Genomic DNA, 26,152 nt, shown 5'->3' on the forward strand with positions numbered 1-26,152 from the left:
CGCGATGCAACTAGTTTCCGGTCTCGCTTGCCTCGGTGTATCTTAGGCTTCCAATGAATCAATGTGCTTGCCTACAGACCGCCGCTCGTTTGCAGCAAGGGAGACGCAAGGGCACGCGTGTGGTGCGAAGGTTAATCGTGCCATAAACGCCCTTTCCGTGGAGGGATCATGCCCAAAACAACACATTGCCGTTGGTGCATCGACATTGTTTGATTATCGTAGGCTCGTAGCCCCTGACTAACTACTCAAGCCTCCCTCCCTCGTCCTCCAGCTTCACCACCTCACTATCTGGTCTTGGATACACCTCAACCCGCTTTCCTCTCTACACCACCGTCCCATTGACCCCTTTCAACATGGCTCTGACACCTGAGACCTCAGATTCAACGACGAGCCTTCTCTCGAGATGTTACATCCAAGAGCCCATTGCCATTGTGGGCATGGCGTGTCGACTCCCTGGCGAGAATGACTCGCCGCATCGTTTATGGGAGTTTCTCATGAAGGGGGGTGTGGCGGACACAGAAGCCCCGGAGACGCGCTTCAACCGGAAGGGCCATTACGATGGCTCTGACAGAGCACGAACTTCACGATCGTCTGGCGCCATGTTCATGGAAACCGTGGACCCTGCCGCCTTTGATGCGAAGTTTTTCAACATAACCCCCCAAGATGCGATATCAATGGATCCGCAACAACGTATACTACTGGAGGTCGTCTATGAAGCGCTCGAGAATGCTGGCATCTCTCTGGAGTCGATCTCAGGCGAGAAGTACGGATGCTACGTGGGTGCTCACCCTGGAGGTAGGCTGACTGAGTGAGGTTGCCCTTCAATATGGCGACGCTGACAACCGCTAGATTACTGGGATATTTTCGCGCGCGACCCTGATTCGCGACCACCTAATGTCGGCATTGGGTGCTCGGGAACAATGCTGAGTTGCAGAGTGAGCCATTTTCTGAACATCAAAGGTCCTAGCATGCCCATTGATACGGCCTGCTCCAGCTCTCTAGTGGCGATGGATGTCGCTTGCAGAGCTCTTCACACCGGGGAAATTAATGGTGCCATCGTGGCGGCGTCCAGCCTCATTCTCAAGTAAGCGCCCGCTTGCATTATATTCGCCTTCAAGGTGCTAACGGATCTAGTCCGGAATATGCTTGTGAAGGTATGGAATTGCATTGCGAAATGAATCGGTCGTAAGCTCATGGCTCCAGGTGGCACAATCAGATATACGCACTCCCCCACCGGTCGCTGCCACGTTTTTGACGCCAAAGCGGACGGCTATGTCAGGGCAGAGGGGATGAACACCGTCATCTTGAAGCGTCTTGATGATGCACTTCAAGACGGCGACCCTATCCGAGCTGTTATTCGAGGGATCGCAAACAACCACAACGGTCGCACTCCTGGTATCGCCTCTCCAAGTAGTGACGACCAGGCTGCGGCAGTGCGACAGGCATACGCCAACGCGAATATTACAGACTATTCACAGATTGGATATCTGGAATGCCACGGAACTGGCACTCTGGTAGGCGATCCGATCGAGACTGAGGGTGCTTCCTCAGTTTTTGCGCCGTTCAGACCGGCTGATCGACCACTGCGGATTGGATCGGTAGAGGCCCCCTTTCAACATTACACGCATCTCTATTACTACGGCGAAGCTGATACTGCAATAGATCAAGAGTAACATTGGTCACTCGGAGCCAGCTGCAGGTCTGTCGGGAATCCTGAAGGCAATCATGGTTCTGGAAACCGGAAAGATTCCAGGCAATCCAACTTTCCTCACGCCCAATCCGAATAGTATGTCTCACCGTCACTGGCATGTAACCTCACTAATAACTTGCAGTTGACTTCAGAAGTTTGAAGCTTGAGGTCTCTCAACATGCGACAGATTTCCCTGACATGCCATTCCGTCGTGTCGGGGTCAACTGTTTTGGGTTTGGTGGATCTAATGCACATGCAATCCTCGACGAGCCAAGTGCAGTCATCCCAAATTATAAGCCGGCGTATACATCGTCTTTCGGCGCTATCACGCTCGATGGACATCGAACCACGACTTCTCGGCCATACCTGCTGTGCTTTTCAGCCAATGATGAGGCATCGCTACGTCGCTATATAGAAAGCATGATCCAGCATGTGGAACAGGAAAATGTCAAGATCAGCCTGCGAGATCTCGCCTACACGCTGGGTACGCGAAGGAGTCATCTGTTCAATAGAGCTTACATGGTCACCGATAGCCTGAACTCTTCACAGCCCCCGGTGATCACGTTTGGAAAGAAGAATGTTCGATCGCCGCAAGTCGGCTTTGTCTTCACAGGACAGGGCTCTCAATGGCCCGAGATGGGTCGCGAGCTTTTAAATGCGTTTGATCCTGCTCGAGAAATGATCAAAAACCTTGATCTCGTTCTCCAGTGTTTACCTGATCCACCGGCATGGACACTGTACGATGAATTGACCACACCAAGAGAAGCAGAACACGTACGCAAACCTGAATTCAGTCAGCCTCTCGTAACCGCGCTCCAACTCGCTTTGATTGAGATTCTACGTGGCTGGGGTATTGTCCCGAATGCTGTTGTCGGCCACTCTTCTGGTGAGATTGCGGCCGCCTATGCGGCTGGATTTTTGACAGAGGCGGAGGCTATCATCATCGCATACCACCGAGGAAAGGCATCTGCGCAAGAGAAGCTAGACGAAAATGCTCTAGGTATGCTGGCTGTTGGCATAGGAGCTGACGAGATTCTTCCTTTCCTGGAAGGGTCCACAGATGTCCAGATCGCCTGTTACAACAGCCCCAAAAGCCTCACACTTTCTGGAAGCAAGCAAGGACTTGAGGAGGTCAAGTCACGGCTTGTTGAAACCGGCAAATTTGCACGTATGCTGCAGGTTGACATGGCGTACCATTCCACCCATATGGAAAAGATTGGCGTAGCCTACGAAAAGCTCTTGGCCCAAGACTTACCGCCCACCTTTCGCACTCGAACATTGGATTCCGTGTCGATGTTCTCTTCTGTTTATGGTTTCAAGCAAGAACGCTCACCGGACATCGATTACTGGAAGAGTAACATGACTTGCCCCGTTCGTTTCGACGAAGCTCTTCGTTGTATGCTATCCGAAGAGTCTCCGATCGACAAGCTCATTGAGATCGGTCCGAGTGGGACCCTGAAGGGACCCATTGCGCAGATCACGGCCAGCATGGGCGGACAGGCGACGAACACTGTCTATCTTCCCGCGCTCAAGCGAGGTCAAGACTCCATCAAGCCAACGCTCGAGGTTGCAGGTGAACTGTATCTCTCCGGGCTCCCGGTCGACATGGCACAGGTCAACGAAGACTCGGAATCGACCGCACCGCTGGTGGTCATTGACTTGCCCAACTACTGCTGGAACCATTCGACGAAATACTGGTCTGAGAGTGCCGCCAGTCGTGATTGGCGGTTTAAGAAATTCGTCCATCACGACCTGATCGGAACCAAGGTATTGGGGACATCGTGGCGGGCGCCGATGTTCAAGAAGGCTATGAATTTGAGCGATCTCCCATGGCTAAAAGATCATCGCATTGGCAGTAACATTGTTTTTCCGGGTTCTGGCTACCTTGCTATGGCTATTGAGGGGATCTTTCAAGTGCAGTCAATGAATGGTCTCTCGTCTGCCGAAACAGCGAGCGCACTATGTTATCATCTCCGAAATGTCCGTTTTGAGATGGCTCTCACGCTTGAGGACGGAATTGAACCTGATGTGTACTTGTCTCTCAATCCCCTTCCAGGTTCCAAGGATGTGTGGTATGAATTCTCTGTTTCGTCAAGTCATGGCAGCGGCGCCACGATCAAACATGCAGGAGGTCAAATCCGTGTTCAAGACTCTCTCCCTGAGATCGCCTCTGCAACAGACATTGCGCCTCTCGTAAACCCAACACCCGGCGACCTCTGGACGAAGGCATTTGCGGAGATGGGTTTCGAATACGGGCCTGCTTTTTATCTTCTCGAGAAAGTCGAGTCGCACGCCGGCAAGCGCTATTCCCGTTCTTTAGTGACGCTCACAGAGCCTTCTTTCGCTGGTAAGGCCCAATCCCAGTATCCGTACCATCCCGCGGCCCTCGACAGCATCTTCCGAGCGACGGCTCCCGCATTCTGTGAAGGACTTCGCACACGTCTTACCGAGCCCCTCGTTCCCTCAGCGTTCGACGATCTTATCATAAACCCCAACCCAAGCCGCCCGTCCTCGGGCATGGCAGTCGCGACCAGCGTCTACTCAGGGAGAGGACGTGAGGATACTGGCAAAAGCTTCGTGTCTGACGTGTCAATGTATGATCCCGATACTGGGGCGTTGCTCATGAAGTTGAAGAACTTTTCCACTCATTTGATCGATCTTGGAGTTGACGCCGTCGCATCTCAGTGGCTGACACGGGACATCTGGAAGCCGGATATTACCACCTTAACCCGTGAGACCCTGTCGAAGCTCGACATCAAACAGGCTGGCTCGATCCCGTACATTCTTGATTTGATGGCTCATAGAAATCCTGCATTGGGTATCTTGGAGATCAATGTTGGAGCAGAAAGCCAGAGCAGTACGTGGTTTGAGAGAGGTAATTCCGCTGATACTGAGACCTATCGCCGATACTGCTACCTGGGAGATAATGTCGAGGCACTTGATCAGTTTCAAGCTCGCTACCGGGACAGAAAGAACACTTCCTTCTACCTGTATGACCGAGAGAGTTCAGCTCTGGGCTTGGAATCCAAGGATGAAATTTTTGATGTTATCACTATCAATTCTAATGGTGCAAGTCAAGAAATAAGCCCTCTATTGAAGGCCGTCAAGGGCTTCCTAGCAGCAGACGGGCGGGTGTTGCTGACTAGGACAATGGGTCAGGATGCGGTGGATGAGCTGCTACAGACCGCCGAACTTGAATTTGACCATGTCTTGCCAATCCCTCAAACGGAGGGGACCACCTATCTGTGTGCACATTGCTCCTCAGGTAATAGGAGTGCGGTCTCCAAGCCGTTGCATGTATTCTACATGGAGCCGTCGACGAGCCTGACCCCTGCGATCAGAACCCAACTGAGCACAGCAGGCTGGGATGCGATCGAGCACGTGTGCAACCCAGACAATATCCCCGAGTCAAGCACTGTGCTAATCATTGACGAACTATTCGCCCCTGTCTTGACTCATGTTTCGGACGAGCAATGGCAGTGTCTGCGCGGTCTTGTCGGACGCGGCTGCAATATTCTCTGGGTTACACAGGGTGCCCAGATGCAGGTCACAGAGCCGGATAATGCTATGATTTCTGGTCTGTTCCGCTCGATCCGATCAGAAGATCCTTCGGCAGTCGTCATGACGCTGGACGTCGAGAATCGGGATGATCCCCATGCACCAGGCGCTGTAGTGCACGCCTTGGCTCAATTGAGCCGCCCGCAAGCGCGCTGGGTTACAGACAGCGAGTATGCCGAGCGCAATGGAATCATTCACATCCACCGCGTTGCACCGTACAAGCGCTTGGATCAAGCCATCGCAAACGAATCCGACGCCCTGATAAAAACACGGATCCACGACCTTGACTCGACCGTGCAGCTGCGAGCCGAGAAGCTGGGTACGCTTGACGGGCTCACCTTCTGCGAGATCGCTGAAGTTTCGCTACCCGACGATCATGTAGAGATTGAAATCCACGCTGTTGGTCTCAACTTCAAGGACGTTGCGGTCACAATGGGCATTGTACCCGAGAACGAATATCTTCTTGGTTTGGAGGGTGCGGGCATTGTCCGACGTGTTGGCTCCGGACTGTCGCCGGACCTTGTGGGGAGTCGAATGGTTTTCATTATTAAAGGAGCCCTGGCAAACCGGATCCAGGTCCCGATCAGTTACACCCATGAAATCCCGGCCTCTATGTCATTCGAGGAGGCGTCCAGTATGCCGGTCGTCTACTCTACGGCGATCTACTCGCTGTTTAACATCGGCAATCTCCAGAAAGGACAAACGGTGTTGATTCATTCTGCGGCCGGAGGAGTAGGAATTGCTTGCATTCAGCTTGCACTCTACGCAGGAGCAGAGATTTACGTCACTGTCGGCACAGACGAGAAGAGACGGTATCTTCACGAGACGTTCGGCATTCCTTTCGAGCGGATGTTCACCTCGAGAAGTACTTCCTTCGCTGGCGATATCATGAAAGCGACGAATGGCCAAGGTATTGATGTCATCGTAAACTCGCTGACGGGCGAGCTGCTCGACGCTACCTGGCGGATTTGCGCCGACGGAGGCACGATGGTGGAAATTGGCAAACGCGACATTGTCGAGCGCAATTATCTCTCGATGGAACCGTTCGATCGCGGCTGTTCGTACCGGGCAGTCGATCTCTCGCATGCTAAGATAATGCGCGACGGAGTGCATTTCAAGTGGGTACCTTGATTCTATTTCAATTCATTTTTCTAACCCTCTGCAGACTGATGAAGCGCATCTTCGAGCTGATTAATGGCGGACATATCACTCCGATCACCCGCATCACCCGGTTCTCCATGACACAGATTCAAGCTGCGTTTGCCTACCTCCGCAGCGGCAAGCACATCGGCAAGGTAGTCATCAGCGATGGAGAAGCAACTGGGGATGTCGAAGTCCCCGTCCGTCGTCTGCAACATAAACATAATGTCACCATCACCGACACTACGGCCTTCCTGATCGTGGGTGGCCTCAAGGGTCTCTGCGGCAGCTTGGCCGTGCGACTGGCCTACCGCGGCGTACGACACATCGTGATCCTGACACGCAGCGGATGCCGCGACCCGCGGTCGCAGGCGGTGATCGCGCAATGCCGGTCACTGGGATGCGAGATCTACGACTGCCGTGGCGACGTAGCGCGGATCGTCGACGTGCGACGGGCCTTCACGCGCGCTCCGTATTCAATCCAGGGCGTCATCCACGGGGCGATGGTTCTACGCGACCGACCGTACGAAACGATGACCGTCAAGGAATTCCACCAAGCGATCGAAGCCAAGGTACACGGAGCGTGGAATCTGCACAGCGTGGCGACCGAGAAGCGCCTGCCCCTGGACTTCTTCCTCTGCCTTTCCAGCATTTCCAGCGTGATCGGCAGCAAGGGCCAAGCCAACTACGCGGCCGCGAACTGCTTCCTGGACTCGTTCGCGGCGTACCGGCGGTCGCTCGGGGCGCAGTGTCTGACGATCAACCTCGGCGTGATCGAGGACGTGGGCGTGGTGGCCGAGTCCGACGCACTGTCGCAGCGCCACCAACGCTCCGTCGAGATCAGCGCCATTCCGGAAAGCGCGCTGCACGCGATCCTAGACGCGGCCTTAAGCTGCCAAGCCTTCACCGACCCGGGCAGCCCCCCAATCTCCCAGCTCGTCACCGGTCTCGCGCTGCCGCAGGACCCCGAGCAGTCCATGCTCCGATTCGACCCGCGCTTCCGCACGCTCTTCGTCGTCAACGGCGCCGACTCTCCATCCGCCGGCGGCGCCGGCACGAAGGCCGACCCCCTCACTCGCGCGGTGCACAAGTTCCGGGCGCTGTTCCGCGCGGACGCGGAGACGGAGACCGACGAGCAGCTGGCGCAGCAGACCTGTTTGGAAATTCTGGGCGCGCGGCTGGCGCAGATGCTGCGGTGGGACGACTCGCAGCAGGTGGAGCCGGGCCAGCCGCTGTCGGTGTACGGGCTGGACTCACTGGCGGCGGTGGAGTTGCGCAACTGGATCAAGTCGGAGATGGGGGCGAACGTGAGCACGCTAGATATTGTGAATGCGGACAGTCTGGTGATGCTGGGGGGGAGGGTAGTCTCAAAGCTACGCGCCGAGCAGGAGAAGGAGCGGGCTTAGAACTTCTGCATTGACTTTTTACCGGATAGATAGACATATGATAAACGCTAGAGTACCACAAATGCAACCAACCATTCCCCAACAGACGCGTAACCTCATCCCAGACCCGGCCAAGCCGCATCAAACCCCAAATCAAACCCCAGCGACCAATTCTCGTCTAGGAACGGCCACTGCACCATCTCAGAGCCTAGCTGCTCGCCATGCTCCACCGCGCCAGGCGCAGGAGCATCCGCGACAATCCCACCGGCGGCAACCGGGCCCCCAGCCTGCCTGCCGTCGCTGCTCTCGACGCCCCGCGTACGTGCGGCCGCGGAGGCAATCTCCGGCCTGGACACACGGATATCGCCGTACTCATCCAGGGTACCCGCCAGCGTGAGATGATCCGGCCGCTCGGCCATGATATCGACTGTGCGCTCAGACCCAGCATTCGACAGACTGGCGGGCGGTTTGGCGGTCGAGTAGAACCGGTTGGCTTCTTGGAGGGTGCGCCACTACATCCCATTGCTACGTCAGTAAGCCTAATCCCCTGATCAATGCGAGGGAAGTTGCTCTATCAAGCCCCCTCCCCCGGATCCAACAACCACCGGAGACCAAAGGGCGGAAACGTACCCAACTATGCCCCACGACCCAGTAGCGACACAGCCGCTCGAGGTACTCGAAGTTCCGCTTCTTCTCGTGCTCGGCGCGCGCCCGGCCGCCCGGATACCGCGCCGGCACGACGGTGCCGTACATGTTGATGTGGGCGGCGACAAAGACGCTGTAGCCTGCGTAGGAGGTGATGACGGGGGTGCCGGAGGCGTCGAGGGCGGCGAGGATGCTGCCGATGTGTTGGGCGGCGGTGAACAGGTGGTCGAGGGCCGTGTCGGGGTCCGGGATGTGAGCGGGTCGAGGGGTGGGAGTCGGCGTGGAGAGGAAGCTGTCGCGGTAGAGAAAGAGGATGCTACGCCACAAAACCAACCTTAGTGTCCTATACGCTATACACAGGGAGATTGGGGGGGAGAACGGGTGGGTATACCTCATGAAGTACACCAGATTGATATACGCGAACAGCTCTCCATATCCCAGCGCAACATGCGCCTGGGCACTGGTATCCGGAAACCGCACCGTGAGATCCTGCAGCTCGCGCCACTCATCCAGCTCAGCCTTGAGCGTGGCCCACATGCGTGACGAGACGCCCTGCGCGTTGGCCGTGGCGACACCGCGACCGCGCCGGCTCTCGTTGGCAAAGCGCAGGATGCGCACGAAGATATCGAAGCCGCGCGTCACGATGCTCAGCCCGCAGTCGATCGTCAGCCCCTTGGCGCGCGCTGAGCCCTGCGTCATGTCGCTGGGCATCAGGCGTGTTGCGCACACGCGCCCGAAGGTGAAGTCCTGGTCGCTGATGGGCAGCGGCACCAGGATCTGGCGGAAGGACAGCGCGATGTGCTGCCGTGCTCCTGAGCTCAGCTCGCAGTCCTGCGCGAAGCAGCACCAGTATGTTCGCACTAGTTGCTCGTATGCGATCTGTGTTTGCGCGGCGTGGAATTCTTCCGGGTTGTGCTCCATGCTGTCGTCGGCTGTTTTCAACAGTGTCTGGATCATGTACGTTGCCATTCCTGACAGTCTTGGTCAGTTTACAGTGGGTTTGGGTATGTGAAAGATGGGGAGGGGCTGTGATGTACGGACCGCTGTACATCCAGGCTCGGTACGGATGACCCGACCCCCATTCGTAGAGCGACAGCATGACCAGGGATTGCGCCAGGTATAGCGATGGAGCTTCGAAGGCGCGGTGGGCCAGCTGGCTCCGCGCGTAGCCGGCGTAGGTTTCTTCGGAGGCGAGGTCCGCGTCGCTCATGAACCGGACGCAGAGTGAGAGTAGCGCCGCCAGGAAGACGGGGTCCACGGAGGTGACATCGCTGGAGAGATCGGCAATCAGGGAAGGGTAGTGCAGGAAGTTGACGACGGGGAAGCGCTTGCGGTAGATATCGCACGCGTTGATCAGGGTCGCGGTTGTTAGCGCTGCAACAGGGGTCGACGGGGGAGTGAGGATGCCGGGACTGAGGCCTGGAGAGAGGACATCTTCTTGACTAGGCCGACGGACTGTGTTCCTGGTGTATGGAACGGACTGACGAGCTCGAGGAGTGCGTATTACTGAGGGCGAGCGTGGATCGGTGAGGAGGCAGGGCTCGCGATTGAGGCGTTGACAACGCCGACAGGGAGGTTGACCATCATGAACGCATTTCACTTTTGAGCGTCTGGTTCATGAGCTACAGCTGGGTTTACAATGGAGCGTGGTGATGGGGACCTACCGACAGCTATCGCATGAGATGGACAGACGCATTTCGAGAAAGATGAGATAACAGTCAGTGAGAGAAAGCCGAGGATCGGAAATGGCGGGCTTTGAGCGGGTCGGGAATGATAGGGTTTGAACCACCAAAACCCGCAGTGGACCCCCTCACTCATTCTTCGATGATGCCTCGCTGGGTTCGCGGTGGACCGGCCGGGAATTGCGCTTGACTCGGCATCAGGAGAGATGATGTGACCATGTCCGTGCTGCTTCTTGCTGGCTGAGACCTTGAGAGATGGTGTGGAGGAGAAATGAGGTGTTTGCATGAATGAAGGAAGTTGCAAATCGAGCCATGGTTGCTGCCACACAAAACGTCACTGGACGTATTGGGACAAGATAAAAATGACCAATCCTCCTTAATTCTCCTTAATTACCGTGGTTTATTCTCAAATAGGCAATTATGCACATTCCTGGTGCATACTGCCGATCAACACCACGCTTATGTAGACGGCCAGCCAACTTCCCCGCGCGCAGCAACATCAACTCACAATCACACAAGATACTCATCATGACGCAGACCTCGATCGACCGTCATCTGCAGGAACGGTCGGCTTTACTCGAGCGAGAAAAGACGAGTCGCCGCGACCATGCCTTCAAGACGAACATGTCCCCTGTTGCACAGATGGCTGCGGAGATCGTCGCACTCACCCGCCAGCATGAATCCAAGATCTTCTGGACAACCACTGAGGGCAGCCATAGCGAAACCAAACATCCAGTCCTCTTCCCAGGCATGTCGTTTGCCGTCTCGCGCGACCGGATGCAGCGGACCTGGTTATGGAATATCGTGGCGGCCATGCCCAAGGGCTGTCTTCTGCACGCCCACATGGAGGCGATGATCGACATCGACTGGATGCTGGACCAGGCATTAGAGATCCCCGGGTTCTGCATGTCAAGTCCAATCCCCATCAACCCAGCCACAACCACAGAATTACCACCACCGTTTGAATTCCACTACCGCCCTGGACGATCAGTCGCTTGCGCAATCCCCTCCATCTGGACCGCCGATTACCCTCCCAACGAGCTAATCCCCCTCGGTCAAGTCGCTCGAACGCACCCGGGCGGGATATCTGCCTTCAAATCCTGGGCCATTGTCCAGATGACCATCACGAAAGACGAGGCCCTGTACCACCACCACCGGGGAATCGTCGACGTGTGGAAGAAATTCGCCGCCTGTTTCCGCGGCATCGGCGGCCTGTTCTACACGGAGCCCATTTTCCGGCGATGCGTGCCGCGACTGCTACAGCAGCTGCACGACGACAAGATCAAGTATGTTGAGCTGCGCCTGGTGCCGGGCGCGTTCCACCGAACCGGCTCGGACGTAGCCGAGTCGGACGCGCGGTACTTCTTCGAGTGCTTCGCGCAGGAGCTGCAGGCGTATTGCGCGTCTCCGCACGGAGCAGGCTTCTGGGGCGCGCGGATGATCTGGACGGCGCTGCGCAGCCTCCCGGACGAGGCGATCCGCGCGTCGATGCAGCACTGCCTCGACTGCAAGGCGGCGTATCCGGCGCTCATCGCCGGGTTCGACTTCGTCGGCCAGGAGGGTCTGGGTCGTCCGTTGGTGGACCTGCTCCCCCTGTGCCGGTGGTTCCAGCAAGAGTGCGCGCGGCGCAACCTGACCATCCCCTTCTTCTTCCACGCCGGCGAGTGTCTGGGCGACGGAGACGCGACCGACGGGAATATCGTGGATGCCATTCTGCTGGGCTCGCGTCGCATCGGCCATGCGTTCTCGCTGTATAAGCATCCGTTGCTGATTGACATGGTCAGGGACCGTCAGATCCTGGTGGAGATGTGTCCCATCTCGCACGAGATCCTGCGGCTTACCTCGAACATTCTGACGCATCCTATGCCGGCGTTGCAGGCGCGTGGCGTGGCGGTGTCGTTGAATAATGATGATCCCGCGATTTTGGGGCACGGCGGCAATGGACTCAGCTATGACTTCTATCAGGTGTTGAATGCGTTTGAGAACACCGGGCTTGGCGGCGTGGCTGCTATGGCGGAGGATAGTGTTCGCTGGGCTGCATTCGAGGATGAGTCGGAGACGGAGTGGTTGGCGGGGGTGGCTGGTCAGGTTGGTGGGTTGAAGGCTTCTAGACTCGCGGAATGGCGGGCTGAGTTTGAGAGTTGGTGCGAGTTGATTGTCAGGCAGTTCGCATGGGATGTTAAGGGTGGTGTAGGGAAGAGAGCTGGTTAACAGGATGTTTTCGAGGTGATATACTTGTCCTCTGCATGGCCTGCTTGTTTCAATCAATAATGATCTTTCAAGTCCCATTGCCTGTCAGTCACGGCCTTCCTCTAGCCAGCCGATAATAGGAAGTGGAACCTGTAATCCAGCTCCTCGCTCATAGCTGTTGAGCGATCCATAGCAGGCTGATTGCCATTCGGTCTAGGCCCAAGCTTGATACATGTGCAGGGGGGTCATGCTGACAGTTCGTACATCATTCTTAAGATGCCTGCCTATAGAATTTGCTTTGGGACAAAATTAACGACAAGACGTACAATATCCTCGCTGCGTCTCTATGGGGATGTGGGAAGTTATTGCTGAGCTGTGACTGACAGAATATACTTCCAGTCGTTGATACACGGTTGACGTGATCACGCTGTCAGTTCTAGAGCAGAGCCAGACATTGAGCACACTCGCAAGTCGATCTCCAGCTTGCAGAACTCATTGTTCACCAGTACGACTACACTGCTTGACTACTTGTTGCCTGCCGACCTTGATTGTATACCCCTTAGATCCCAATCGAGACGAGGGTTAGGGCCGACACGGGACTTCACACCGCCTTGTCGGCAAAATCTCGGCCTTACAAATTCAGTTCTTTGCCATCATGCAACTGGACTCCACCAACTCCAACTTACTTCCTTGAGTCATAAGATTACCCCAACAGACAAAACCAACACACAATGACAGTCATGACTCATTATCATTAATACTCTCTACTATTACTTCATAACAGAACTATGCAATCCCACCGGGATACCCGGTCAGGGGCCCAACAGCCAGCCATCAAGCCCGCACCTCGCGCACCTGGCGCACCCACTGATTCAGCTTCTCGACCTGAGTCTCATCGGTAGCCCAGGACGTCACAATGCGAATGACGGTGTGGCCGTCGCGCTTCTCCCACTCATAGAAGCGCATGCGCTCCTCGAACTGGGGCAGGAGGTCGTCGGGAACGAGCACAAACACCTGATTCGTCTCCGTCTCGGCGTCAAGAGCGAAGCCCATCTGCACGAAATTCTCAGCTAGACGACGGGCCATCTCGTTGGCGTGGCGGGCCAGCTCGAAGAACAACCCATCCCGAAACAGTTCCGCGAACTGCACGCCCATGACGCGCGACTTGGCCAGTAGGGCGCCGTGCTGCTTGACGTGGAACTCAAAGCCCTCAGCAATGGCGCGGCGCACGACGATGGCCTCGCCGAGCAGGGCGCCCATCTTGGTGCCGCCGATCCAGAAGATATCGGTCAGATCGACGAGGTCGCGGAGGGTGAGGTCGTCGTTGGCGGCGAGGGCGACGCCGAGACGGGCGCCGTCGACGAGCAACAACAGCTCACGCCGCCGACACACGGCCGACAGCGCCTGCAGCTCGGCGCGCGTGTACACGGTGCCCAGCTCGGTGGCGTTGGAGATGTACACCAGGCGCGGCTTGGCCATGTGTGGGAAGAATTGGTTGCGGTCCAGCGTGTGCTCCAGGTTGGTCGGTGTCATCTTGCCGCGCGCGTGCGGTACCCCGATGATCTTGTGGCCTGTTGCCTCGATCGCCCCGGCCTCCTTGCAGCTGATGTGCCCCGTGTCCACCGCGACGACCGCCTCGTACGGCCGCAGACAGCTGGCGATCGAGATCAGGTTCGCCGCCGTCCCGCTCGGCACGAAGTGGATCGCTACCTCCTCCGGTGTCGTGTGCAGGTGCTGCGTGTGCAGGATGTGTCGTGCCTCCGCGCTGTAGTCGTCAGTGCCGTAGCTAGTTTGCTGAGTGTTGTTATTGCGTATCAGCGCCTCCAGCAGGCGCGGGTGCGCGCCTTCGCTGTAGTCATCCAGGAAGCTGTAGGGGGTGGAGAGTTTGACGATCATGATGAGGGCGGTTGTGAAAATTCCAGTGCAGTCCAGTCTAGCAAACGAGTTGAAACGAGTGAAAAGACGGTACCGGGGGTTTTAACAAAGAACGCTCAACTCAAGCATTTCAAAGAAAGGTTCGGTTTCTGGACACGGGGTCGGTGGGTGGGCAATGGGGCGTTCTTTATACGTAAAGCCAACGGGAGGGAGAAAAAAAGTCTGGGCCTTCTTCAGCGGCCGATTTCCGAGCGTGTCGGGAATCGCCGTTGTGCTCGTCGGGAATAACTTCTCGGGAACCCGCGGTGCGATTTGTAAGAGATTCGGCGGGGCAGTCCACTCTGGAGCTGCGTAGCACGCAATGGCGTTTCTATTGCATAATATGTCTGCTGCCATTCGGATTGCGGTCTGTCGTCGCCAGATTGGGAGATGTAATGCTGGATTGAAGTTGGTTTGAACATGCATCGTGAACAGGAGATCTCCCCGGACCAGCGCGGAGACTTCCACCGGCGCAGTCGCCACTCAACCACGCGATGTTGACCCTGGAATGCTCGCCTGTTCCTGGCTGGCTCGGCCAATTAGCAGGCTAGTTCCTGCCGTCCATTGAATCGTGTTTTCTTGATTTAGAACCGGACATTATTGGTGCGTGCTCCCCACTATGCTTATATTCGGCGGATATCTATAGTTACTAAATACCTTGGCAGCCATTCTACCTCAGGGCTTTCACCGCACTGCCCTTTAACACGCCTTCCACCATGATACTCACGATACACAACCCTAAGCAGCACTAGTCGTGCTGGGCAGCCCCCCATCGATCGCCCTAGGGTCGCCATCAGACGTGCCCTGCACCGCCTGGCCGCCCTCCGCCGTCCACACATTGGTGAAATAAGGATAATGCACAGCCGACAAATCCACCGCGACTGTGATCCATGCAAACAGGCCATCCTCGATCTTATCACCCAGATACGCAAACTGAAGAAATGGATCCGCACCGCTGCCCTGAGTCTCGACTCCAATGACGCGGTCCTCGGCGTTCGGCGTGATGGGAATGGCATTGGTATTGTAAGGATAGGTAGCCTCGACAGCCTCGATGAGCTTCTGGTCCCAGAAGATCTGGCCGATGTGGGGAACCGCGCCGCCGGCAAGGGTGTTATTGGGAAGCAGGGTGGCATTGACGTGGACGATGTTGTGGTAGTGGGTGGCGCGGCTGGCGTAGTGGCCGGGGAAGAGGGTTTCGAATGTGACGACTCCCTCTCTATCCGTCTGCTGCACGCCGCGCAGGAAGCTGCGCTGCCGGTTCGCCAGGTCCGCGGCGTTGCCGTTGCCCTCGGCCACGAGGCCCGAGTACACGCCCGTGGCGTTGCAGCCCCAGATCTCCGTCCACAGCCGCGGGATCGGCTGGCACGTCGCCGCGTCGATGTACTGCTGCTCGATCACCACGGGGATGCCCGGCTGGTCTTCGCGGATGCGCGACCGGATGGTCTCGCCGGGTAGCCAGTACGGTCCGGTTTCGCCCTCCGGGCTCGGGCCTAGGAGGCAGATGTTCTTGTCGTCGTTGAAGACGTACGACGCGGGCGAGAAGGGCGAGATCGGTCGCGTCGCTTCGTGCGAGGCGTTGAGCGCGCTGGCGGTGTCGCGCACCCGCACCTGGCGCCGGTGCTGCTCGACCTGTGCGCGGCGCCGGGCTTCGGCGCGGGCACGCACGCCGCTGGCTTCGAGGCTGGGCGCACACTTCTGCAGCCTGGCGGCCAGACTGCGCTTGAATGACCGCAGTTGCAGCGCTTCGTGCTCGTCGTGGTGGCCCGGGTGCGCGGTAGCCAGGAGCGCAGTTCCGAGGAGGGACAGGTGGAGCAGGGTTTGCAGGTGCATTGGAGGCAGAGGTTGCTGATTGAGGTTGTGGGTGGGAGGATTTTGAGATGGACGAGTTGTGTTGGAGTCGTCGACGGCACGTCGTCGGGGTTTTTATACCTCGGATTCGAACTGCTGGCACTCGGTGATAGCGGTCCTCTGCCAATTGTCTCGCTTCGGGATAATACTTTACTCGCCGGTCAAATCATCATTGAGACATTATCGTTCCGCGGCTCGATCGCCGCGAGTCACTCTCCAGCGCGAAGATCAGTCTCGTCTCGACGTGACGGGGACCCTCGGAGGCTGCAGAGCGGTAGGCAGCGACTTCAGCTTCACATGTCCGACAACATCACGGAAGCATAGCAACCATCCAAGTCCGAACAAACACAGAGACCATCGGTCCGGCTGCGAGAAGCTGTGGAGTCCAAGCCTCCAGCGACTTTGCTGCTATCACATCGCACCGCGTCTGACTGGCTACCGGCCGCCTCCCACAATGATATCCCATACACCCACAATGCCCAGACTGTGGAGAGTGTGGGAGAGCTCGATATCGCATCGCTGGCGCGGTATCGGCCAATGGTGGTATCGGGATTGCCAACATGAAGTGCGAATGCCAAGGGATGATGGAAGCGCCAAGATATGAGATATAGATTGAAGCGGAATGGACGATGGGCGGATTGGCACAGGGGACGGAGTCGATCCCGACGATCGAGCTCCATCGGAATAGGATTTAGCAGGGGTTCGGATGGTCGCCGAGTTGGCCGGCCCGAGTTGGATTCGAGTTGGCATCTTCGAGTTGTGGTCTGGGTGATCTTCTGTCCTGCCGGCGCCGTATCACCAGCTATACATCAAACAGATCCTCCGCGTACATTCGTCAAAGCTCAAAAAGGGCCACTCGCTTACCTCGACCGTGTATCTTTTCCATAGTTTCGGAGAGCACAAAACTTGATATCGACATACTCCGGAATCATTCCGTCCAAGAGCAGGCATTATGGGCTGCAGCTACATAAGCTGCTCTTGGCGACAAGTCAGCCGTCATCCTGGTGCAAGTGAGGACCCTCCTGCTGCAGGATGGAGGCAGGTCGGGATAAGAGTTTAGCCCCCGATGGGTTGACCGCAGATCGCCCGCCAATCTTCAGCAGAAGACAATTACTCGTTCTAAGTACGATTCAGGGACTAGTCTCGAGTGATTCGACTGTAGATCAGTACTGCTAGGAGAAAGCAGTTTTTGCACTGACCTAAATTGAGCGTGGCAGTGCTCGCGAGAGGTTGGCTATCAAACCTACGGTCCAGGCGTCAGCTCTGAAGACCTTGATAGACATATACTGGAAGGTTAATACCCTTTCCATGTGCTTGGGTCTCTTCTTGGTGCTCTTTCGTTCCGATGAACCAGTAACATGGTCCCTCCTTCATGTGTCCTTACTGCTCGACTGCATAGTGTCAAGCTCATCATATTGTACTCCCACGCTCTAACACAGCTCGGCCTGATTCGATGGGCCTCATATGAGAATACACCACGAGGCAACTAGACGGTTCAATTGTGAGACGTGAGCCACCGTACTGTGTCAAGGAGATGGTATGACGTGGTTGCGCAACCCCAGCAGCCCTTCTTGGATGGTTGCACCGTAGAAACTAAGTACCGAGGTAATCTCAACACACTAAGTCATCGTCGGACGAGACTAGAGGGGGACGGCGTCTGCACGGCGTACAGGGAGTGGATCTGGAGCGCGACCCTGACCGGTCAATTTCAGTCGGATATGCAAGTCGGACGAATCGAGGAAGTGATGTGCAACCGTGCTTGCAGACCCCCCCCCCTCTTTCACTCATCATTACTTTCTTATCGAGCCCAGATGAGAATTCTGACCTCTTTCTCCTGCACCTCACCCCCATCTTCACACTCGAAATCACAGCCAACATGAACAACACGCAGGAGAACCATGCTCTCGTCTTCGGCGCATCGGGCATCGTAGGCTGGGCGTTTGTCAACGAGTTGCTGAGCGACTACCCCAGCCCTAACTCGTTCTCAAAAGTGACGGCCTTCACCAATCGCCGCCTCACCCCGGAGCAACAAGCTCAATGGCCCGCCTCTGACAAACTGCACCTGGTCTCTGGCCTCGACCTGATCAATAACGACCAGCCAGCCGTCGAATCTGCTCTGCAATCGCAGGTCTCTTCGCTCGGCGTCGTGACAACCGTCTACTTCTGCGCTTACCTCTTCGACGCGGACCCTGCCCGCGAGACCGAGATCAACATCCGCATGCTTCAGACCACCGTGCAGGCCCTCGAGTCCCTCTGCCCTCGATTCCGCATGCTCGTCCTTCCAACCGGCATCAAGGTATCGTTCCTGTCCATTTGCCAACTCCGGTATCTCATACTAATGCATGATAGGCCTACGGCGTACACCTTCAAACTGCCTTCCCCTTCTCGCACGCGCTCCCCCTCCACGAAACCCACCCGCAACTCCCCGAACCCCACGCCACAAACCTCTTCTACACACACCAGCACGCCCTCCTCCGTCGTCTCAGTGCCTACAAGCAATGGACCTACCTCGACCTGCGCCCGGACATCGTCGTCGGGTTCGTGCCCAACAACAACGGGCACAGTCTCGCTCAGTGGATTGCCCTGTACCTCAGTTTGTACCGGTATATCTATGGGGAAGGTGCGGCGGTGGGGTTTCCCGGCACCTGGAAGAGCTATTCCGCGCGCGCGCAGGATAGTAGTCAGGATTTGATCGCTAGGTTTGGGATATGGGCTTCGCTGAGGCCCGGGAACGAGGTGGGTGGGGAGAGTTTTAATATCGCTGACGCCGACGCGGGAAAAGCCGCGCCGTGGAAGGACAAGTGGCCGGTGGTATGCGAGTGGTTTGGATTGCGCGGGGTTGGACCGGAGGAGGAGGGCGTTGGGGCTGGGTCTAAGGTGGATATCGTAGCCTTTTTGCGGGAGCATGTCGCCGAACGGAAGACAATGGAGAGGGAATTCGGTCTGAACAGCGGGCATGGCACGCCGGAAGATGGGGCCAGTTTGCCGCATACACCCGGTTTCTTGCAGGGCGGATTCGACTTCGATCGTCCGTTGGATTTGGGCAAGGCGTATCAGCTGTGGGAAGATCGCAAGGAAGAGAGGGATATCAGAGGCACTTGGTGGACCGCGTTTGAAAGATATAGAAAGGCGAAGATTATCCCGTGATTTATGAACTTGTGGGTGTGTTTTTAATAGCTTTGTCTTATATACCGAATGAATGGGAAGCAGTTTGACGAGCTCGAGGATACGCTAAAGTGTATCAATACTCAAACGTTTCTCTCCCTCGCTAGTGTCTCTCGCACCGGAGCGAAGATCTTCTGCCTCACTTCCGGCGTATGCGCGTCGAAATATGGGCTGGGCGAAATGTTCCACTCCGGCACCACGCGCTGTCCCTGGGGTCCGGCCTTCCAGACCTCCAGCACCGCACCTCCTTCGTACTCGCCCTTCTCGATCAGCCCAAACATACACTCGGCAACATATTCAGGGCTGAGCAACTCTCCTCCCTCGAGGGAGTACTGCTCCATTGTTGCGGGGCGGTCGGTGAACAGTGGCGTCCGCACGGCCCTAGATTCCAGGATTAGAATATCCCCGCTTCATCAACTCATATCCAGATCCTGGCGGACCGAAGCTTCAGGACATACCCAGGACAAACTGCCGTAACCTTGACTCCTTCCATTGCCTCATATGGCGCCATCGCCTTCACAAACCCCCAGATCGCATGCTTGGCAGCGGTATACAGAGGGGCAGCGGGCGCAGCAGCGATGCCCGCCAGTGAAGAAACGCAACATACGACACCCTTCTTGTTTTTTCGAAGTAGTTCGCGGATCGCGATGCGAGTGAGCTTGATAGGGTGGTTGACGTTGATCTCAAGCGCAGCGTACCCATTCTGCTCCGTGTCGTCCCAGAAGTTGGACCATGTCTGCCCACGCCAAGTTAGACTTTGAAGCAAGTGAACAATCCAATAAACATACCGGGTCGAAGACGCCAGCTGCGGGAATGTACACGTCAGGCACATCGCCCCATTTGTCCTGCGACAGAGCGATCAACGCTTCGAGGTCGGCCCAGTTGCGAACATCACAAGGCTGGAATATGACAGTTTCGGTGCGGTTGACAAAAGATTCGGCCCCGGGAGTGAGTTTAAGGTCTGCAATGATGGTTTTGGCGCCTTTGGAGGTAGCTAACTGGGCGGCAGCTAGTCCGATTCCTGCTGCGAGTCAGCCGTCACTCTGCGCTTATGAAGCCCGTAAATCGTACCGGACCCTCCGCCGGTAACGACAACAATCTTATCCTGCACTGAAAATTCTTCGGACATTGTAGCGCGACTGGAGGAGAAACCTTGTGGCCGAAGGAACGCGGGGCCTTCCTGGCTTTATCAGGCTCAGTCCGGCACCTCTAGCGTGCAAGCCAGCCCCGATACGGTAATTCGACGATCGCCTGCATTGACAAATCATGTTCGAGGGCATGACTTAGAATCGTGCACAATGCAGCGCTACCCACGTCGGTCCAATGAGAAGCAACCACTGTAGAAAGACATTACCCTGTGATCCAATGCCCCCAAGGAAAAAATCTCACAGAAATCGATAAACAAACTCTGAACTTTCCAGGTTCACCGAGGGTTCCTGGGACGACGACTTGCCCAAGATATCGGTGTAATATTCGGTGAAATTGACCAGACCATACCAATCGAGCGGGGCCAGAAGTCCCCATTGAAGTGATCTGGTGATGGCTGCATTGATTGCTGAACAGACGGAGTTCCCACCGCAGCGTTTAAGCCCATGGCTGGTGACACACCGGCTGCTCCGGACCCAGATTCCTCGACGTGGCGCGTAGAATTTGTGGCCGCTGGCTTGCTGTCGGCTAATCTCAAGATCCGGGCGGTGCTGTCATCCAAGCATCGGAAGAAAAGATCAGGGACCCAGCTCTGTAGATCCCACGACTTTTGCAACTCCTGTAAACCCAACAGACAAAGTCTAGCCCGATGTTCGGCCAGCTTTCGACCAGTTCCGGTCTCTCGCCAGAGATAAATGGTGTGGATGCATAGAGTTGAGAAGGTGTGAGCTATTCTGGACGCTTAGCAAACGTTGCACTAGCTGAGGAGTTGACTTACAGATGAGTTGGTCCGTGTTGAACGAGGTTATGTTGACAACATGTCCTCGAAGATCCTGGTGCTACGTGTGGCGGCGTCCATTGGGACCTGGCTCTGTCTGTCCATGCCTTGCTCGAGCGGGTGAAGGGACAGCGCCCTGTAGAGCAGAATGTATAAGTTACTATGCCCAGGTCAGCTTAGCACAGCAGATGACACCAACTGCAAGCCTTACTTGTAAGTCATATACATCAGCTCTGTCGGGAATCCGGCTCTCGGAGTTACTGTGCCATCTTGCCTCAGCTCTAGGGGAACCTTCGATTCCCATTCAACCAAGTCCATATGTAGGTCACTTCGTGTTGTTCTTTCGGATGATGTTCGCCTTGGCCGAGACGGTGATGCCCGCCAGAGGACCTGTCTTTCTTGCAGTCTCGGTTGAGACGTGCCTTACGCCTCTCACTGAGGGTGGAGTACGCATCGTACGCTTTATAGTTTCAATGAAAGCCATTGTTGTGTCGTGGTGTTCAAGTTATGAGATGAGGATGGGAAGATGCAATGTGAGAGATGCCATAGTCATATATTCTACCGCGGTGGTTGTCTCGGTTAGCCTGGCCGAACGGTAAGTTACACCCCGGATCGCACTCTATAGGCGGACTAAAGATCGATTACTGTAACAATACAGATCTGCTGTAAATTACGCCGATCAACAGCTTCAAAACATTCAAGGGATGATCAAAAGTAAACAAACCATAAACTGATGTGATAATGATGAGCAACAACGTTTCTAGAAAATTACTCAGAACCCCCGCTTCTTTACAGCCTCACATTGTTTCTTCTTCGAAGATTAGAAGAGCCCAGCCGAAGAGAGCCTTCACAGAATCGGTGCAGCAGCCAACTGTCGCCCCCAATCAAGAACTATTCCGCTACACTTCTGGACGATGGCTGTAGGTGACTCCGAGATCAAGTATCGCCCTCTAGCTGACAGCCTGAAGATTTAACGAGCACTTACGTCTGTCGGAACGATTTCTCGAGTTTGACGTGACGGCTCTGCAAAACGTTGTTGCCTCTGCATCTGGTCATTCGATCTCCGATCTTCAGGCCTTCACCAAGTTGGCAGAGGGTGGGTACAACCGCGTATTTGAAGCCACCTTCAGCAATGGGGAGACTGTGATCGCGAGACTCCCGTACCCAAGCACGGTCCCAGAACACTACACCCTAGCCAGCGAAGCGGCTACCCTGGACTATCTCCGCCTGCAGGGGATCCGCACCCCAGAGGTGTATGCCTGGTGTGGGACCAAGGCGAATCCCGTCGGAGCCGAGTACATTGTCATGGAGAGACTGGAGGGAATCCCTCTCGGCGAGAGATGGTATGCATTGACACCCAAGGAGCACCACAAGATTATGAAACAGATAGTGGAGTGGGAGACGCGGTTGATGTCGCTGCAGTTCCCGGCATCGGGGAGCCTCTACTATACTCAAGATCTTTCACCGGAAAGGAGGGTGCAACTGCCCGCTTCCAATCTTAACGGTAAGCCATTCTGTATTGGACCAATAGCCCATTATAGTTGGTGGCATGACAGACGGGATCATCTGGATATCGACCGTGGACCTTGTGAGTACCCAAATACTGACCCCTGTATGCATGATTGACGCTGCTAACTACCAAAGGGCAATCGTCCATCGAGGTCTTCCGAGCGGCTGGCGAACGTGAACTGGCTTGGACCAAAGCCTACGCAAAACCACGCTTACCCTATGAGCGACTCTATAGAGAAATCTATGGTTTCCAGCGAGTCTCCCCCGATAGTCACATTGCTGATCTCACCAACTATCTCAAATTGGCACCAAGCTTAGGGTTCCCCGCCGACTCACAGTTGAATCGACCGGTGATGCGCCATCCTGACTTGCGACCGAACAACATCCTCATGTCTGATTCGAATGAAATAGTCGGACTCATAGATTGGCAGCATTGCTCCATACTTTCTCTGGGAGTCGTTGCTGGAATCCCAGCGCACTTCCAGAATTACGGTGACCCGGAGTCGGAAATGCTGAAACGGCCTCAGCTCAACCTCCCACCAGATTATGACTCTCTGCCCCCGTCTGAGCAAGCATCCATACGCGAAACTCACCGCAAAAGACTGATTCATTTTCTGTACGCTGCTCTGACCAAGAGATTTAATGAAGTCCATTACGATGCCATTTTCGATCAGTCGACCATCCTCCGCCAACGGCTCCTTGAGGGCGCTGGTACGCCTTGGGAAGGAGACTCGGTATCGCTGCAAGCAGAGCTCATTCGATCGATTCAGAACTGGCCGGCGATCACAGGGTCTGACTCGGCCGTCCAAGTGAGTTATCCCGCAGATGTTGTCCAGGAGAATCTTGCCTTGGACGCGCGTCAGAAAGAAGCCGATGCCGTAATGGACGAGACGCGAAGTGCTTTAGGTGTCGATGTCTTGGGCTGGGTGCCGAATGAAGATTACGATGCTGCGAAAGCAGTGGCGCAAGATTTGAAGACTAAAATGCTTGAAGCGGCTGAGACACACGAAGAAGTGGTCGGTGTCCGAGACCATTTCCCTTTCGATGACTTCGATGAAAGCGCTTGAGGCATTTTTCAGCTCAACAATGTGAATAGTAGGACGAAAGGGGATTTATATGAAGTTTGAGCAAATTCTATTTTCTACATCTAGGCTCACTTCGTGATGATTTGACCCATTCAATGGCCGTAACCGAGAATAAATATAGGAATACGCATCGAAAGAAGTCTTCGAGCGAGTACCGGAGAAGGACTTAGAAGACAGTCTATAAGAGTTGAGCAATACTCGATGTACTTGCACGAGCTAATGCATGTTAAAAATTCGACTTACACTGTATTATATGCCACAACGATGAGATAATAGCGTCGGCACGCCTCGACACACTCTTTCCTCCAAGCGGAAAAACCATGTTCCCTTAGCTGACGCAGCATGTATAAGGATATCATCTGGCTCCAGGATATTTCCACAGTGGGACTAGACTGATAAGCTGGCGTTGTAGTTATGGGCAAGGCTAGTATATCCCTGGACTGGAAATAGTCTACACTGCAAGACATTTATTTTATCAGCATCAGCTACGTGAAGTCTTTGTGCGCTACGCAGCCGTCCTCCTCATTCTCCCAATAGCGGAGTCTATCACCAAATATTTATTGGGCTGAGTGCTTACGGCGATCAAATGCGAGTGGTATGCTCTGTATGAGACAGCTTTCCATCTACCAGTCGGGAGGGCAACAATATCAGTCATTCATCCACGAGGGAAGAAACTCCACGCATAGACCCCAGGGAGAATGGCCTGATCGTATGAGCCCTCAGCTAGTCTGCTTGGGGTATTGCTTGTACGCAACTGGGAGGAGGAGTCTGGATGTAATTCAACCCCACAAGGGTAGCGTGTCGGGGGCGTCCGGGTCGCAAATCCCTTCGGGCTGATATCTTAGCAAGGGTCCCCTGCATCGTAGGCTATAATCCGCTATGAAAGTAAGCACTTAACTAACCAAGGCTTAGACCAAGGCTTAGTTTGGCCAAATCACACACATCACCATCAGGGCTGTGACAGTCATTGCTCCTATTTGTTGGCGGCAATGGTATCTCAGGCCCCACGGCCCCCTCCTCTCTTCCACTTCTTTGTTCCTGTGTGCACCTAGCCCTACTTAGCTTCGCCTTTGACTTTCTCTCCTTTCTGTCCCGAGTAAGGACAACAGTCAGGGGTGGCGAGGGCAGCAGGGTACTTAAATGGTAGGCATCCAGCGAGAGAAACTTGTTCCTCTTCCCATCCCAACATTCCCCTGTACTCAGTCAAAATGCCCGGCTCTTCCCACATCGAGAACTACGACCAGTCCACCTACTGGACCGCGCCCACGCAGAACTTCCGGTCATCTGCCCGCTTGCATCTCCAACACTTCCTATACCAGAACACCTTGGGCTATCTTCTGGCGCCAACCGTCGAGCAGGCCGTGACCGCGTCTCAGCAGGAGCAGCCGCTGAAAATCGCCGACCTTGCTTGCGGCAACGGCGTGTGGCTGACAGAGCTGCACTCGCACCTGGAGAAGCAGAACATCGCTGCGCAGCTGGACGGCTTCGACATTAACCCGATCAACTTCCCAGCCGCAGCATACCTTCCGGCCTCCGTGACGCTGCAGCAGCTGGACATTCTCGCACGGCCGATCCCTGCATCGATCCACGGCATCTACGACGTGGTGCACATCCGCGCCTTCGCCAGCGTGATCCCAGACTCGGACCTTACCCCCATGCTCTCCGTGGCGTCCGCGCTCCTCAAACCCGGCGGCTACCTGCAATGGGAGGAGAACCGCGGCGACCTGTTCCTGGTCCAGGCGCCGGCCCCTGATGTCTCTCAAGCAGCGTGCGACCGTGTGTCGCAGGTGCTCCAGGGCGGGCTCAAGGCCAAGGGCATCAGTAACGCCTGGGTGGACGAGCTCGACTCCCATCTCGCGCGGTTTGGGCTGCAAAACGCGCAACTTCTCGTTCACGACAAACGCAAGCAAGACTTCAAGGGTTGGACTGAGGACTACCTAATTGTGTGGGAGGAATTGACGGCCTTATTCCCGCCCAAGGCCGACGCCCCGTATGCGCCTGTCTCGCGTGAGGCCTGGTTGCAGATGTTTGCTGCGGCTGTTAAGGAAACGGAACAGGGCGTCGTCGTTCATCAGGGCAGGATCTCGACGGCTGTTGGCCAGAAGCCGCTGTGATGAGCTTTCTTTGTTGCGAGGGGGCTTTATAGCTAGACTTGGTGAGATCAGACTGTATGCAATCAATGTTAGTGAATGTGTTTCCTAAGCCGGTATCGAGGAGGCAGCCCTCCTGCTTCTAGGACAAACAGCAAGCCACTTCCCTAATCCTCAGCTCGGAAGGTGGATCTTTTTAGGTGAATGTAAGGATTCGAAGCTCGACATACCGAAATATATTTTCCGCGGATGGAGTTAAGGGTTCTATGATATTTATCGAAGATTGCGCATGTGATAAGCTCTATAAAGACCAACCTCTTCTCTTTC

The 26,152-nt window shown here is 55.6% G+C and overlaps 9 protein-coding genes across 9 annotated transcripts; 5 read left to right on the forward strand and 4 right to left on the reverse strand.

Annotated features, from left to right (window-relative positions):
* Nucleotides 1-353: 353 nt before the first annotated feature.
* fma-PKS (polyketide synthase fmaB) lies at nt 354-7,794 on the forward strand (the record flags this gene model as incomplete). The annotated part of the gene is made up of 7 exons (XM_025700573.1): nt 354-795; nt 850-1,084; nt 1,135-1,154; nt 1,204-1,598; nt 1,663-1,786; nt 1,833-6,366; nt 6,414-7,794. The coding sequence occupies 7 exons, from the start codon at nt 354-356 to the stop codon at nt 7,792-7,794; spliced, it is 7,131 nt and encodes a 2,376-aa protein (XP_025551796.1).
* Nucleotides 7,795-7,841: 47 nt separating this feature from the next.
* Nucleotides 7,842-10,413, reverse strand: BO97DRAFT_451223 (transcription factor domain-containing protein). The gene is made up of 5 exons (XM_025698970.1): nt 10,083-10,413; nt 9,460-10,028; nt 8,810-9,389; nt 8,404-8,734; nt 7,842-8,285 (listed from the first exon to the last, which is right to left on the reverse strand). The coding sequence occupies exons 1-5, from the start codon at nt 10,112-10,114 to the stop codon at nt 7,890-7,892; spliced, it is 1,908 nt and encodes a 635-aa protein (XP_025551797.1). The 5' UTR covers nt 10,115-10,413; the 3' UTR covers nt 7,842-7,889.
* Nucleotides 10,414-10,622: 209 nt separating this feature from the next.
* BO97DRAFT_389657 (Metallo-dependent hydrolase) lies at nt 10,623-12,311 on the forward strand (the record flags this gene model as incomplete). Its single annotated transcript, XM_025693727.1, has 1 exon — nt 10,623-12,311. The coding sequence occupies exon 1, from the start codon at nt 10,629-10,631 to the stop codon at nt 12,309-12,311; it is 1,683 nt and encodes a 560-aa protein (XP_025551798.1). The 5' UTR covers nt 10,623-10,628.
* Nucleotides 12,312-13,004: 693 nt separating this feature from the next.
* BO97DRAFT_405257 (threonine aldolase family protein) lies at nt 13,005-14,480 on the reverse strand. The gene has a single exon (XM_025695150.1). It carries the CDS (start codon nt 14,184-14,186, stop codon nt 13,125-13,127), a length of 1,062 nt encoding a protein of 353 aa, XP_025551799.1. The 5' UTR covers nt 14,187-14,480; the 3' UTR covers nt 13,005-13,124.
* A 353-nt stretch (nt 14,481-14,833) lies between these two features.
* BO97DRAFT_451231 (intradiol ring-cleavage dioxygenase) lies at nt 14,834-16,199 on the reverse strand. Its single transcript, XM_025698971.1, has one exon. It carries the CDS (start codon nt 16,032-16,034, stop codon nt 14,943-14,945), a length of 1,092 nt encoding a protein of 363 aa, XP_025551800.1. The 5' UTR covers nt 16,035-16,199; the 3' UTR covers nt 14,834-14,942.
* Nucleotides 16,200-17,928: 1,729 nt separating this feature from the next.
* On the forward strand, nt 17,929-19,199 carry BO97DRAFT_389665 (SDR family oxidoreductase; the record flags this gene model as incomplete). The annotated part of the gene is made up of 2 exons (XM_025693728.1): nt 17,929-18,348; nt 18,402-19,199. 2 exons carry the CDS (start codon nt 17,929-17,931, stop codon nt 19,197-19,199), a joined length of 1,218 nt encoding a protein of 405 aa, XP_025551801.1.
* Nucleotides 19,200-19,254: 55 nt separating this feature from the next.
* BO97DRAFT_442905 (NAD(P)-binding protein) lies at nt 19,255-20,354 on the reverse strand. Its single transcript, XM_025698312.1, has 4 exons — nt 20,289-20,354; nt 20,006-20,238; nt 19,676-19,953; nt 19,255-19,598 (listed from the first exon to the last, which is right to left on the reverse strand). Exons 1-4 carry the CDS (start codon nt 20,344-20,346, stop codon nt 19,301-19,303), a joined length of 867 nt encoding a protein of 288 aa, XP_025551802.1. The 5' UTR covers nt 20,347-20,354; the 3' UTR covers nt 19,255-19,300.
* Nucleotides 20,355-21,181: 827 nt separating this feature from the next.
* BO97DRAFT_424284 (phosphotransferase family protein) lies at nt 21,182-23,717 on the forward strand (the record flags this gene model as incomplete). The annotated part of the gene is made up of 3 exons (XM_025696957.1): nt 21,182-21,261; nt 22,110-22,729; nt 22,786-23,717. 3 exons carry the CDS (start codon nt 21,182-21,184, stop codon nt 23,715-23,717), a joined length of 1,632 nt encoding a protein of 543 aa, XP_025551803.1.
* A 1,196-nt stretch (nt 23,718-24,913) lies between these two features.
* Nucleotides 24,914-26,085, forward strand: BO97DRAFT_405259 (class I SAM-dependent methyltransferase). The gene has a single exon (XM_025695151.1). It carries the CDS (start codon nt 24,944-24,946, stop codon nt 25,847-25,849), a length of 906 nt encoding a protein of 301 aa, XP_025551804.1. The 5' UTR covers nt 24,914-24,943; the 3' UTR covers nt 25,850-26,085.
* Nucleotides 26,086-26,152: the final 67 nt, after the last annotated feature.

The sequence above is a fragment of the Aspergillus homomorphus genome, assembly GCF_003184865.1.
Source record: "Aspergillus homomorphus CBS 101889 unplaced genomic scaffold BO97scaffold_16, whole genome shotgun sequence".
Classification (NCBI taxonomy): Eukaryota; Fungi; Ascomycota; class Eurotiomycetes; order Eurotiales; family Aspergillaceae; genus Aspergillus; species Aspergillus homomorphus.